The sequence below is a fragment of the Mytilus edulis genome, chromosome 2 (genome assembly GCF_963676685.1).
Source record: "Mytilus edulis chromosome 2, xbMytEdul2.2, whole genome shotgun sequence".
Lineage (NCBI taxonomy): Eukaryota > Metazoa > Mollusca > Bivalvia > Mytilida > Mytilidae > Mytilus > Mytilus edulis.
Window position 1 is genome coordinate 9,216,453 of NC_092345.1, and position 15,835 is coordinate 9,232,287.

Sequence of the window (15,835 nt, forward strand, 5' to 3'; positions counted from 1 at the left end):
TAGGATTAGGTTCCGACAGTACCTGATCATCCCGAGTATGCCGACAGTTTTCGAACGGATAACTTCCGTCAGCGTCGGTTCATCGAGTCACTGTCTAATCTCTGTCGGATTACATTCGGTAGAATCGGGACGCAGTCGTGACAGACTATGTCGAATTTTTACCCTGCGAAAGATACAAATTGGATTAGAAGCGAATTTTAAATCGTTTCAAAATTTTAAAAGACTACAAAAATAATCGATCAAATTCCGTATTCAGAAACAAAGGAGCTGTGCAATGTTTATCGTCTCTTCAGGATGAATATGGGGTTGTTCATACGAACAATTAATGCTTCGGGGATTAATGTAGTGTTTGTATGTAGGTGTTCCCACATACTATACTATACATAAACATTTCATTTGAAAAAGGATGAGATTTTTGGCGAATCATAAGTCATTCGTGGCTTCAATGAAGATTACATTAAAAAGCAAAGCCGAGGACTTACCTTGTTTGTTTGTAAATAGCCTCAGCATAAATACCAGGATGAAATTTTATATTTGCGCCTATACGCCTATACGCTTCACAAAACTCCGTAAAAACAACGGTGCATTATCGGCTCATCTGCATGTTCTACAAAGGAATTTTGAATAATTTCTGGATAATCCTAAATCAAGATCTTTTCTGAAATGATCTGAAATCAATTTTGTCAAAAGTTAAAACATTTTCGATTTTTCCACCCTTTATACCAAAAGTCAAAAGATAAAAAGAAATAATCTATACAGCCTTTCAATATAATTTTTTTAGCACACGCTATATATTTATTGCTTAGAGATACCGTGCGACATATTTTGTAAATAGTGAATAAAAAGGCGAAATATGATACACAGAGGAACAAGTGATCAGTATGCTGGCCGCTGGAGTTTCTTTTTGACAACATATTTGTTGAATTTGAAGGTAGACTTTTTCAAACAATTGTCGGCATCCCTATAAGAACGAACTGTGCGAGTCTCCTTATCGACTTCTTCTTATTGGCAACACTCCTTTTGCGCCAATTACTGTTTTTCAGGGGTATCATTTGCGCCAATTATTTTTTTTCAAATGTATCAATTGCGCCAGTTTTCGGAACTCATTTGCGCCAATTTACCTGAACACATATTGATCGTACATATTAAAGATTAATATATATTTAGTATCATTTTTGTCTGAGGGAAAGTCTTGCACATACACATGAGACAGACCCAAAAAAGTTAGAGCGTCAAATACTACGAACAGCATGCAAAAGAAAAGCTACAGAAAATATATCCGAAAGACTAGCTAAGATCATATGTTCGGAGCTATTCCATCATGAAGAGGAACATCTACAGAAAAATGACTTGAAGTGCATAAGACAGTATATGTACAGAGAGAGAAGATAACTGTTCCCTACCAAACCAAAAAGTTCAGTAGAATTTAAAAAATTCAAGTGAGGTGTAGTGATCACAAATAAAGAAGAAGAGTTTGTTTTAGTAAATGATATTGACAGTGGCATTGTTATTCTCGGTTGTGAAGCTAACTTGAAATCACTTTGTATGCGGGGCAGAAGATGTTTTTGCATACAATACATGGATTCAGGAATGGACATTTAATTTATATTCCACTTTTAGATTGCCTTTTGCCTTCTAAATCAGGAAACTGTAATAGAAACAATTTTCTGTGTTCAAGGAATGTTTTTCTTTAAATTGGCGCAATCGTATATTTTAATTTTGGCGCAATTGATACCATGTAATTTTTAAACATGTGGCGCAAACGTAGCATTAGAGAAAAAAGTTGTGGCGCAAAAGGACGCATTCTTGGCGCAAACGGATCTCTCTCTTCTTATTTACATATGAATCGGTGTTCCTTCAGACACCTGTCAAAAACCAGAAGATCAAAGAAGCCAGGGCATTTAATTCCATATTCAGATATATTGACGATGATATTTTCATTAGCAACCGAACTTTTCTGATTGGGTTCCATTGATATATCCCCCTGATCTAGAAATTAAAGAAACAACAGACACGGCTTCCTTCGCCTGATTTTTAGAATTTTACCTCGAATTTCAGTACATACACGGTCATATATATATAAATGTGGATATGATGCCTGAAGTCTAATATTTTTGCAACTGCATGGTGAACACTTGTTTATGCAGATGCTGATATACATTTATTATATCTTTTTTATGAAACTAAAACGGTTTCAATGGCTATGCTTATCAGGGTTTTAATGCTTTTTTTTAAAATTTAAACCAAAATCCTGCCTTTTACGGTACATGTATAGTACAGCTTTATTTGCTGATGTATTATGTGAAACTCTTTCAAAAGTTTAATTTTGATTAAATTAATATTAATTTATCTGTGAAATTTAAGTCGTTTTTTTACATTTTTCATTTTGATATCGTTTTTGAAAAACATGCCTTTGATGTCAATCTTCCGCATAAACTGTAATCCATTATAATCAGTCTTTCGAAATAGTATTCATAAATTATATTATTGTTAAAATTGAAACATTCATGCTTGTTTTATTACAAATGTCTATTATCTGAATTTGAAAATTACTTGTCTAAAATAAAAAAAAAATAATGTGCATAACTTATTTCATCAACACAAAGTTGTCTCAAGCTAATAAAATATCTATATATTTTCCCCGTCTCGTACTTTTTCTAAAACAGTTCATTGGAAGGTACCAAAACCTTGTTGATAAATTTACTGTATTAACTTCACAAATAATACGTGATGGTCTTTCAGGTGTATAGATTCTGGGTACAGATGTTGTTAGTCATCTTAATAACGTGTTAAGGCTTCACAAAACTCCGTAAAAACCGTTGGTTTTCCCGTTTGAATGGTTTTACACAAATAATTTTGGGACCCTTTATAGCTTGTTGTTCGGTGTGAGCCAAGGCTCCGTGTTGAAGGCCGTACATTGACCTATAATGGTTTACTGTTATCAATTGTTATTTGGACGGAGAGTTGTCTCATTGGCACTCACACCACATCTTCCTATATCTATATAAAACTTTTATGTGTCTCCATAAATAGTACAATTTCTGTTTTTGATGTTATCAATATAGTGTAAATCTGTACTTATACATCCCGTCATTGTGTAATTGTTCGTTAATTTTTTGCTAATATGCTTTCAAATTGTCTATTTGTGCCTTTTTGTGCTTCTTTATTACATATTTGATTGTTTTTATAGTGATTTAGATTTATGACAGTTGTTATCCATTCGTTTTATGCGTTTGAGCTTTTGATTTTGCCATTTGATTAAGGACTATCCGTTTTGAATTTTCCTCAGAGTTCTATATTTTTGTGATTTTACTTGTTACATCATATTTGTTGAATTTTGAGGTAAACTTTAAAAAAGAAAAAAAAAAGGCGAAACATGATACAGAGGAACAAGTGATCAGTATGCCTGGAGTTTCTTATTGACAAATTGTAGGTATTCTTATGGGAACAAACTGTGTGCCTTTCCTAGCCGACCTCTTCTTTTTTCATAAAAGTCGGAGTTCCTTCATACACCTGTCAAAAAACTAAAGATCAAAGAAGGCAGATTATTTATACTCACATGCAGATAGATTGATGATTATCTTTCCAATAACAATATAAACTTTATTGATTGGATACCCCCAGAACAAGAGATTAAAGAAAGAAAAGACACCTCGAGCTCAGTTTTAGACTAATTTGATCTGAGTGTCACGTCACTGATGAGTCTCATGTAGACGAAATGCGCATCAGGCGTATCCAAATATAGGTACCTTTGATAACTTATTCTACCAAAGCGGTATTCTCGCTATCAGACTCTATGACAAATAAAGCAGTATTACACCACTTGTCAACAGTCATGCATTGAATAAGCGAAAACAATTCAAGATTACAAACTAAAACCGAAGGAAACACATCGATAAAATGAAGAATGGAAATGGGGAATGTGATAAAGGACTACTACCCGACCAAAGAGCAGAAAACAGCCGAATGACACCACTGGGTCTTCAATACAGCGCGTGAAAAATCCCGTATCCAGAGGCGAGACAATTTCGATTTTGAAACAACTTTCCCCACCTTATCGGCAACATATGAACTCCCCCTGCATATGGGATATACATTTCCCAACTCAGTTGGTATTCAAAAGCTTTCAGTTGATACTCAAACTTTGTAAAACGTCGCCTATGTCTAAAGCAGACAGTTGATACCTCTATGTTTTACATTTTTACCTGCTGTATCGGTTTATTTTGTTTAAACATCAATATAATGGAAGTTTGTCTGTAAATTGTCTTATGTCATTTAGTTATTCTTTGTTGACAAAGTTGTTGTTTTTATGATGATTAAGATTATAAAAGAATGTAAACTGTTGAAACACAATTTTTTAACATTCTAAACTATTGTCTATTTACTTGGCTAACAAGTCTTTGTCAATATGATGGAATTTTATGCGACTGTCATACAAGTTAAAGGTTTACCTAGCTTTTTCATATGTATAGCAATTGTGAGAATGATAGATTTGTAATATTCTTTAAGTTCGAAAACTGTTTATTGACCTCAATTTTCGTCATTATCATAGTCCCAGCATCTTATTTTATTTATTATATAAATCTATTTCTACAAGTCCTAATGTAAAGTCATAGCTGCATCCTGCACTGTAACTGTTATGGTGTAAATATAAGTCAGGAAAGTTAAGTGTGAAGATACAGAAAAAACTAATTAATTAAGGAAATTTCTCTGGGGTTCAATGTCAAGATAGATGTAAAATCAGCTATGGCGTAAGGGAGGTTACAATCCTAGCTTATTATGATAGACCATGATAGTGCAGAATACACTTATTTGTTTGTACCTCAACATCAAATTATCTAACACTTTTGTGTCAGTATCAGCAAGTTATCCTTAGATTTATTCAGATATGTTTATGGTACTTTTTACTCCTAGTTTCATAATTGTTTCGGTTCTTATACATCCTTGGTTTCGAGTATTCAGCTTTGAGCGTTTCTGAAGGTTAATCCAAATTTTCATTAAATGTTGGGTTTAATTGTTGAAACTATAATTTCTACTCTTGTTATGTCTGTCCTGATAGATGTCAGATTATAACCATTTACATCCATAATAGCAATAAATCCTTCAAAAATCAATGGTAAGAATCTTTCTTTCTCACCTTCTCCTTACTGACGATGTTTTTATATTATGACAATTTTACCTATTATGTCTGTTTTGTTCACGGTTATAAATATAATGGAATTTGATGCGACTGTCATACAAGTAGCACTACAAAACCAGGTTCAATACACCATTTTCTACATTTAAAAATGCCTGTACCAAGTCCGGAATATGACAGTTGTTGTCCATTTGTTTGATGTGTTTTTTGTCATTGATCTTGCCATTTGATTAGGGACTTTCTGTTTTGAATTAACCTCGGAGTTCAGTATTTTTGTGATTTTACTTTTTAGCAGTTACTGTAGTCTTGTGGACCAAATAGATGTTGACAAATCCTGAAATCTTGTGTACATTAACTACTCCATAAAACCTTATTTTACACAAAATTGTGAAGGATTCCATTTCAATTAATTATCTATCACCATTATTTCAAAGAAGGAAAGACATGCCCAAATTTCAATAAAATATTACCGGAAAACAAATACTCTTACAACATTTGTACAAAGACAATTACAAATTTCCTGTAAGCTAATTGCCGAAGACTTATTAGCTCTTAACCATTGAAAACATTGACCTTGAAATAAACAAATAAACATCCAACATTCAATCACCTTTATTTTTTGCAATATTTATACAGCACTTTCAACACATGCACTATAACAAATAGGAAGGGGTATTGGTACAAACAAAATGTACACTGATTTTTATAAGTAACAAATAAAATGGCAATGAAATAATACGCAAAACATAAAGCACCAATCTATATGACGGTCTTACATATTGAATCTTTGGTCTAAGAGCAGTGGATTACAGTATCGAATGTTATAGTGATATTAAGGTGAAAAAAATATGTTTTTACAAATGATGGTGGCAATATGTCAGATTATTAAGTAATATGAACCACAGTCATAAAATCAGTCATAAATACATTATGTTAATATAACTTTCAAGGGGAGGTAATATCTATGAGCATTTTAACAGTATTAAATGTAAGACATCTAAATATTTGTAAAATTGAACTCACTGATGAAAGGGAAGGAGGATCTCTTTACCTTAAGAAAGATAGGGTAACAATCTAAAACAGGAGGCAAAACTGCAACTGAAGCCAGTTAAAATATACACAACTGAACAATGTACAGTAATGTAGTTGGTTAAATTATTATCAAATATTTAATTTTTACATGAATATTTATGGAAATTAAACATATAGCAAGTAAAAAACATAATGCTTAAGTATAGAACAACCTTAATTAGCTTGTCATCATTTCAAAGTCAATGTCATCCTGGCTAATATGTAGATGAAATGGGTAATGCATACATTTCTTTCAAGAAATTGCCTAAAAAGGACATCTTTAGCAGAAACCACACATGGCACACATTACAATAAAAGCAGGAAATCAGATCCTTAAATACAAATACTCTCTGTGCTATTTTATTTTCCCTTCAAACATTAAAATTGAACCCGAATACCTCAAAAACATATGTTAACTTATTCTTTTATCATGTTTATAGAGACAGCCCATCAACTACTTTTCCTTGATTTTGCTGCTTTTACAACAAATAACAAAATAATTAGGTTTTATAAACATTAACCATTACCTAAAACTATAAATAGATGCTTTTAATTTTGTTTACATTTAAACATAGAAAAACATAAGATATTGAGAATATGATAACATGTTTGCATATTTTGAAATAACTACATGTAATAATGAAAGTTATTTAAAAGAAGTATTTAAAAAGAGCTGTTTTTAACCCTTCTAAGTACAAGATTTTTAAAAACATGACATATGAATTATGTATGAAACAAGACACAAAATGGTATACATTGAAAAACAAAAGACTAGTTAACTTGAATAATAATCCATTATCATTACAATATTATGGATCATGTATCACAATCTCTATAAATATTCACTTAATCATGTTAATAGGAAACAGTTAAAACTATTACTGATAACCTTTCTTCAGAAAACCCCAAAACAATCAAGCCTTACAAACCACAATGCTGTGTGGTACATCTGTTTTACTGTAAAGTGTTTTAAACTGAACTAGAATTTCAAACATACATGTATATGTATTTCTTTGAGGTGATGATATAAAAAAATAACTGTTTAACATATATGTAAAACTGAAAACACAGGGCAGGAAGTTTAGAGTAGAAGGTTTAGAATTGAACATTTAAATGATTCATATATACATCTGTCATGTCTTTCACAAACTACCATATAGACAACACTATCACAAGCTGGACTTAAAAAATAACATTTAGTTACCTACTCTACTCAATATCATGGTTCAAGTGTCTTTGGACAAGATTTGGGAGATACTTCCAAAATTTTATGATATTGGAAAAATGATTCCTAGGTTGTAATATATGCTAAAGCATATGCAGTACTAGTTTTATATATACTGCTGATTTCTTTGTAACAGCTTTCATTTAATTCATATTGTCCCCTTAATAAATAATGCTTTATCTTGAACAGAAATTACAAATTTGCAAATCTATCCACTCTATCATTACAAGTTCAAATTCGTATGATGTAATTGATAAAAGTGAATGATAACTTTTCAATCACATAATAGTTTTGTTATTACATTGAACACAATCATGACAATTAAAAACAGATCCAAATTTTCCATCATCTGTTAAATGAAAAGAATCTCAAAAAAATCTGTACATCGTTTAACTAAATGTTCAACAACACTTTTTAAGTAGTGGGAATCTTTTTCATTGGCATTGAAAAGGTTCTTTTTTTTATGTAGTTTTTATGTGGTTAAAATATTTTGAATTCTTTGGGTTAATAAATTTTGTAATTTAAAAAGACCCTCAATTTAATAAATACCCAATTAGAATCTGAACAAAAGCTACAAATTTATACTATAGATTCTCAACTTCTCATTGTTTGAAACAGAAAGTTATTTCAACATGTTTAACTTTGTTAAAATTTACAATCATCTATTGCTTCATTCATACATGTTACTGAAAACTTGTTTGTTTTAATATATAACAATTGAAATATCAATTAAAGATAGTATTTATGTCATCAATTCTAAATTCACAAAAACATTTACATTACTTCACCAGGAGTTAAGACTTTTTTTCTCTCTTGACAAAAATGAAAATGAGGACTTCTTTTATTTTGTTGACTTCAGACCTGTCCTATATAATTGTAAACAATAACAATAAACACATACATATATTAGTCTGTGTTATGAACACAGTCCCTTTCCAGACATATACATGTTAAATGTCAGTCACTATTGTAATGATAGGTAACTACCACTTCTTTTTGTGTTCATCCATGCTAACACCACCGGGACCATATGCAACCACCAAAAGTAGTCCTCCAATAACCGACAGTGTCTGGAAGAAATCATACTTCAGGAAGTCTCTCATAGGTTTGTAAGAAGGAATATTCCACCATGCATTGAAATAAACATTAATACATGTTAACCAAGCTACCAATACAAGGGCAGATAATTTTGTTTTGTAACCTACTGCTATCAATATTATAAGCGCTGTGCCAACCAAATTTTGAATAATTTGGAAAAAGTCAAAATCTAATCTTAACAAAGTAAGAAACATAAGAACTAATAAAATTCTTCCGCTAAGCTGCATATACTGTTTTGGGTTGTTTTCTCCAATTGAGGGTAGACCTGCAAACAGACTCTTTCCTTCAGCTTTATCTTCAGCTAAAAGAAGTACAACTCCACCAACTAAAGCCAGATTCCTGAAATACATTAAATATCAATTGATCAATCATTTTTTTGAGAATTTGTATTAATCCAGCATATTTGATTTTTATTTGTATACATGAATTAATGCAATATGTGAGGCTCCATGTTGAAGGCCGCACCTTGACCTATAATAATTACTTTTATAAATAGTTACTTGGATGGAGAGTTGTCTTATTGGTACTCATACCACAACTTCCTATATCTACATATGTATGTAGTACATTTGTAGTATGTATGCTCAACATTTCAATTTCAGAACTAAATTTTGATACATGAACTCCCCATTGTGCTTCCAAAAGTATGTAAATGTAGACAAAAACAAGAATGTGTCCTCAGTACACGAATGCCCCACTCGCACTATCATTTTCCATGTTCAGTGGACCGTGAAATTGGGGTAAAAACTCTAATTTGGCATTAAAATTAGAAAGATCATATCATAGGGAACATGTGTACTAAGTTTGAAGTCGATTGGACTTCAACTTCATCAAAAACTACCTTGACCAAAAACTTTAACCTGGAGCGGGACAGACGGACGAACGGAAAAACAGACAGACGGACGGACGAACGGACGCACAGACCAGAAAACATAATGCCCCTCTACTATCGTAGGTGGGGCATAAAAATAAATATTTTTAACATTATATCATGTACATGTATTTTTTTTCAAGCATTGTTTCCTTTTAAGACATTGCTCATTAAATCCTTTAATCATGTTAATAGTAACATTTGAGTTTTCCATGAATTCACATTTATTTCATATAAATACATGTATATTGCATGTATAAAATCAAAAGCTTCAAAGTTATATATGTGAGTAATGTTGACTCATGCACAGCATGCACATAGATTCATTTATTTACCATGTTTACATGTACTTGCTAGTCAGCTTAAGAAAGATTACAGGATTTTGTATGCAGTAAGGCCTAAATTAAAATATTGTGTGTTTGCCCTTAATCGACCTTGTTTTGAAACAGGGTAGGTAGGTAGGTAAAATATTTTATTTTTCTTTCCCAAAAAATAACCTAGATCGGAACATTTTTTGTCATGGGTAGGCAGGTAGGTATAATATTTTATTTTATAGATGCTAAATCTGCATGATGTTATTTTTGTTTTTATTGCTTTTGTGTAAGTTATTATGCTTTCACTAATATACTAATAAGTTTCTGAGACTATTAGATGATTGTTTGAAAAAAAAAATATCATGTAGAATGTGAAGTTAATTCATATCAACTTCATATCAACTACTACAATGTATTATTTTGTTTTCAAATATCAAAATATAGGGCTGTGCAGTATATTTTCAACGTTTATATGCCTGGAACTTTTCATGCTTTTCAAAGTTTTAACTTGCACTAATATTCTGTACAACGTACCTTGTACGCTTACCTCGACCCAAGGGTCCGGAAACGGTCATATATGCCAGTCTTGACCTAAACTGAAAGTATTTTGTCCTAAATGAGTAATTGGGATTTAGGACAAATTTTATTTTTTTACAGAAACAATTTCGGTCATTTAATGTCATTTCGTTGAGATCGAGTTTCTAACATTGTCTAAATCGCCATTTTGAACTTATTTTTTGTTTGTTATCCTTTTCCTGTTATAAAACTGCCACTCCAGTAAAGTGTTATAATCCTGAGGGCCCTCCTAATAACTATAGTAACGCCTCGGGGAAATATTGGCTAATGATCGCTAATCTCTTTACCTGTGTTTTTAATTAAATTTTCTATTGATCACAAGCTCAGAACTAATGTTTTAAAGAAATTAAAAGTTAATAACAACTGTCTGCATTATTTAATTACTTTTCTCAGCTTAGACAATTGTCAATTCTGATTTAAAATTAAATTAAAATTAAATTAATTTACGTTGGACAAAATATTGTTTCACTACAAACACACGTGCTTTGTTTACTAATACGCATGCTTGAAATGCTCTTCCGAAAATTAGACACTAAATCGTAAATTCAAAATGATTTCATGCTAAATTAAACAAGTCCAACTATTATAATTAATATTCAAACACTATTAAAGGTAAAACAGTTAAAAAGCCGACGATTTCCTGTGAATTTGATAAACAATACTAATCCCGGAAATGAGTCCGGAATTGGTCGTTTTACTATTGTCGTAAAACATCCGGTTATAATTTTGTCTTAAAAAATGGAAAGAAACGTAAGCGATGTTTGAGAAATTTACCGTTTTGAGTCATTAAAATCATTTCATTTTTAAACTGTTGCCTTCCTTTTATTGCTCAAGATCGATTTTAAGGAAAATGGTAGGGAAATTTCTTTAGTAAATGCGATGCAACAGTTTAACAAGTTCGTTGATGCTACGAGTATGACTGTATGAGCATAAATTATACACACAATCTTTGTTTGAAAAAGGGCACCAACTTTTAAGTTATCCGAAAATGACCGAAATTAGGTGAAAAAATTTCCGGATCCTTGCCTCGACCTAAAGGTTTTCTGTACGAGATAACTTTGTCCTGATAAAGTATGTCCGGGCAGACATCAATTACTAGTAGAAAAAGTTCCTAGAGTGTTTAAATCTTCGTGTGTGCCTGTGTTTCCAATAAAAATGCTTCAAGACTTTGAAACTCAATTGTCACGTATTTTACATCGCATTTATAAATGATCAGTATGGAAAACTTTTCTCCACTTTACAGACCTTTGGTTTGTGTCAGATATAAATAATATATCAATTCTGGTTGAAAGCATTGTTAACTTTATCATCCTGATCTATGGATCACAAAAGGCCATCCCTACATAGGATACAGTGTCCGTTTACAAAATATTTTGTACACATATTGATAACTTTGTATTGGACGAACTTTGTTTGAATGAACCCTGCTCTTCAAGTATTTCAACATCGATTTCAAACATTGTCAAACAAATGCTTTGAAACTTTAAATGCAAGTGTTCATGTCAAACGCTGACGCTCACATGATAGCAAACGGACTAGACCTTATATGGGAAAGATAAAACCCGAGGATTCTGGTAAAAAAGTTTAGAGCGGGAAATACAAATATAAGATTTTTGGTAGGAACGAAAAACTAAAATAAAATAAAATCTTGCTGGTAAATACAAATAAAAGATTTTCAGGCGGAACGAATTGACATGATTGACAGGGGCGGTCGGTAAAGGGCAAACAAACAATATTTTAATTTAAGCCTAAGGTGTTATATTTATAACAAGTGACTTTTAATTATTTTGGAGGTAGAGTTATCTCCCTCAGTCGTAATCATACATGTACATTGTACATTTCTTTGACTGACATAGACAGTATGGTGTTAGTTATACAATTGTGTACATGCATCAGAATTATTCCCCTTTTACTCACCTAAGAAGAAATTTTACATCCCATAATATACTGTAAGCTATTGTCTGAAAAAAAGAGAATACAAGATTTTTAACAAAGGCACTTAACATCTTAAAGAGTCTATATTTTCAATGTAATTTTACTATCTATATGAGTAAGAATAAATGAGTGGTATATATATACATCAACCAGACAGCAATCCTACACAAAGTAAAATATGGTTTATCATTTCAGTTTTTTATGATCACCAATGGTAAAACCAAAATAAGAATACATTTTGACATATGTACAAAATGTATATAATCCGAATTAAAGTGTAGACTGCTACAGTCATGACAGTGGTTCAATAATATACATACATGTGACTATACGGTATGAGCTTTAGTTGTTTATTTCTGTAGTCTTTTGTGGATAGTTGTCTCATTGGCAATCATACATTGTACCTTATCTTTTTTTTAACATTATGGAATTCTTTAACTCTTTATAACAATCTCTGAATCAGGTTAAGTTTATATTGATACTGATTACTGAATACTTCTCATGGTCACAATATAATTATATTACACATTCTAAGTATTGATTCATTCTTAATACCATGAATATTAAAATATTGAAATAAGCAGCATCTTAAAAGAAATTAAACCAGGCAACAAACTGCCTGTACCAAGTCAGGAATATGACAGTTCTTGTCCATTTGTTTTTGATGCGTTTTGTTATTTGATTTTGCCATGTGATTATGGACTTTCCGAATTCTTTTTCCTCTAAGTTTAGTATTTTTGTGATTTTACTTTTTTCATGTAAACAGAACTTTGAGAGAAAATAATCATCCTAACATGTATATTGCAACTTCTTTTGTCTAAAATACTATCAATTGCAGAAAGTGTAACATTTCATACTATGTTTGTATGTATTTTTGAGAGTTTCAATATAATATAAATATGATGTACATGTACACATGATAAATAAAATGACAAGTTAATACCTGCAAGCAAATTATCCCCAATAAAACTCCACACGCTATTGGGACTTTCTGTCGACTAAGTACCATAACACATCCTCCTAACTGGCCAAACAAATTCAGCAATACAAACAGGGTGGCTAAGAAGTAGCCACATCCCCATGTTGAGTCCATGTAGTCTCTTTGTTCTCCCCATTGTGTCCACATTCGTATCCCATCCTCAAGAAATGTGCTGATTAAACAAAACCTTGCAACATGTGGTAATATATGTTTACTTTTTCTTAAAACCTAAAAATATAAATTTAATATTCTATTTCTATTTTTGTGTGCTGAAAGCAGCTAACAGTTGCATCATACATCAGGGATCTCCATGGCCTGTTTAACGATGGAGCCCCGCCATCGTTCAAATGTCTTGCGCCATCGTCAAATGACTTGCACCATCGTTAAATTGTCTTGCGCCATCGTTAAATTGTCTTCCGTCATCGTTCAAAACTTCATCGTTTTTTGTAGCCCGACGCCATTTTTTATCAATTATAATCAAATGCATGTAATTGCATAACCCTTAGGCTTTTTATGTTATAATCCAATACAGTTCTAACGCCTGAGGGATATCCGGATTAAGATCACTAATCACTTGTACCTGAGCTTGTATACAGGTAGATCATCAAACCAGACAGGAGAATACTATCTGAGGATAGACGATCCATTTGTCGAATTAATCAACTAAGTTTCAGCAAATGATCATGATGATTCAGTTTAAATAAATAAATTAATAATCCAGTTACAAAGAAAACAGTTTAACAAGTCGAACACGTGCTTTATTTTGACTTGCGCAATCAGCATCCCCCTTTTCTTAAGAAGTACAAAATAAGACGCAAAACAGTAAATATTATTTCGTCGCCAATAACTCGAGTACTGCTGTAACAATAATTTAGAATTACTTTAAAAGTTTAAAAGTAAAAACTTAAATATTTCCTGTAAAGAAATATTGTATCGTAATTTCGAATTCATTTCGTATATTACAATCAAATTGATACATCTGCGTTTCCGGTTTCTATTCAGACTCGAAAGATGCATGTTGTACAGCATCACTTTGCCAGATAAAGTCATTAAAAACCTTTTCATTTGTCAACGTTTGCTTTACAAATCTCTTTAACCTTTTACATAACCCGTACGAACCGTTTTGTTGTTGCTGCAAATCAGCCATACCGGTAATGGGTTCTGAATTTGACAGTGTCCATGAAAAATAAGCTCCACATCATGATTTTTAACCCCCATAACAATTACCAAAAATACAAGAAATCTACATGGGGACCTTCATGACAGCTTTTGGTCATTCTCGACTAAGGGGGGACCATGAAGACTTGGCATTTGAATGGTAAAAAACGGCAATAAATGAAAATATTGATACTTCTAATTCTATAATGAAAATTCAAATAAATATAATTTAAATAAGCAATGAATTAGCATGTTCACCATTCCTTGTATGGAGGGATAAAATACTTCCGATCGCGCTATACTGTACAGCGTAGACACGGTTTGTAATGTAAAGTTCCTCCATCGTTCAATTTTCATCCATGGAGATCCCTGATACATGTATTAATACATTGGTAAACATCACACAAAAATAAATCATAATCCAAGTACAAGACATGACATTAGGAATGTCGATCTTAAGAGTTAACCAAGACTGAAAAGTTCTGGCTTTAATTTACTTTACTATGTCTGTATGTCATGAATGTTAAACTAAATGCAAATGTTGGGATATTTATCATGCTTATACGGTATCTTAAACTAGCCGTGACCAAATAAGGTGGAAAAGACCAAATACATCAGTTCAATAAAAAGCAGTTGGTGTAATATGCTTAGGTATATCTTTCTATTATTCAATTATGACCCATTATGATAAAGCAAGATCATAGTTTTCATGAATTGTCTTAAAATGTTATGTAAATCATACACAGATTTTACAATGCAACCTCTCTACACTTCTGTTAGCATGGTTATAATAAGTTCCAATATGATACGGTATGTTGATCCCATGACCATACAGTGAAAGTATAGCCATTTTGTAACACGACTTATTCATACAATTTTGAAGATTTATGTGTACAATATTTCAGACCATATGGAAAAATTCCGTGTATTGATTGTTTGAAATTTTAAGGTATCATTATCATCACAATTTATCCAAATTCAACAAATGTATGCCAGAACCTGTCTAAATTATTAGAGAGCTTAATTTAATATTTTGTATATTCTTTCATATAAATAAATACTTTTAGTTGTTGCTAATAAATGTATGCATCTGGTTGCAAAACTAATGTAAAATCAAGAGCCTGAGGATGCTTTGAAACATCCGAAACTGAAAGTGTTTTGAGCCGGTTGCCCATTTTTATGTAAAAAGATTAAGATCTAAATGGGAAACCATCTTTTCTTAATAATACCTGATCAGCTACATCTTCTGCTCTATCCATTAACTCTCCTTGGCGTGGCATTTTGGTATAAGCACCAAAGTTCTGCTGATTTTTCTCAGCCACGTACCCCCATGAATTAACCGGAAGTACTCTTTATTATCATCATTGACAGAATCAAACTTGCAGACGAAAATTAACAAAAAAATAAGAAAAATACTTTCTTATTCAGTAAAAGTGTTATAAACATAGATATAGACACATATAAATATTTT

The 15,835-nt window shown here is 31.8% G+C and overlaps 1 protein-coding gene across 1 annotated transcript; it reads right to left on the reverse strand.

Moving 5' to 3' along the window:
* Positions 1 to 5,733: 5,733 nt before the first annotated feature.
* On the reverse strand, positions 5,734 to 15,763 carry LOC139511403 (surfeit locus protein 4-like). Its single transcript, XM_071298103.1, has 4 exons — positions 15,594 to 15,763; positions 13,171 to 13,434; positions 12,210 to 12,253; positions 5,734 to 8,870 (listed from the first exon to the last, which is right to left on the reverse strand). Exons 1-4 carry the CDS (start codon positions 15,642 to 15,644, stop codon positions 8,417 to 8,419), a joined length of 813 nt encoding a protein of 270 aa, XP_071154204.1. The 5' UTR covers positions 15,645 to 15,763; the 3' UTR covers positions 5,734 to 8,416.
* Between the last annotated feature and the right edge of the window lie 72 nt (positions 15,764 to 15,835).

What these genes read in the sequence shown, in the direction of transcription:
- LOC139511403 (XM_071298103.1), bottom strand. Translation starts at nt 15,644, where the DNA reads ATGCCACGCCAAGGAGAGTTAATGGATAGAGCAGAAGATGTAGCTGAT. An exon ending in CAGAAGATGTAGCTGATCAG is followed by an intron (nt 13,435 to 15,593) that starts GTATTATTAAGA and finishes TTATATTTTTAG; the next exon opens with GTTTTAAGAAAAAGTAAACA. An exon ending in TGGGGATAATTTGCTTGCAG is followed by an intron (nt 12,254 to 13,170) that starts GTATTAACTTGT and finishes TCTTTTTTTCAG; the next exon opens with ACAATAGCTTACAGTATATT.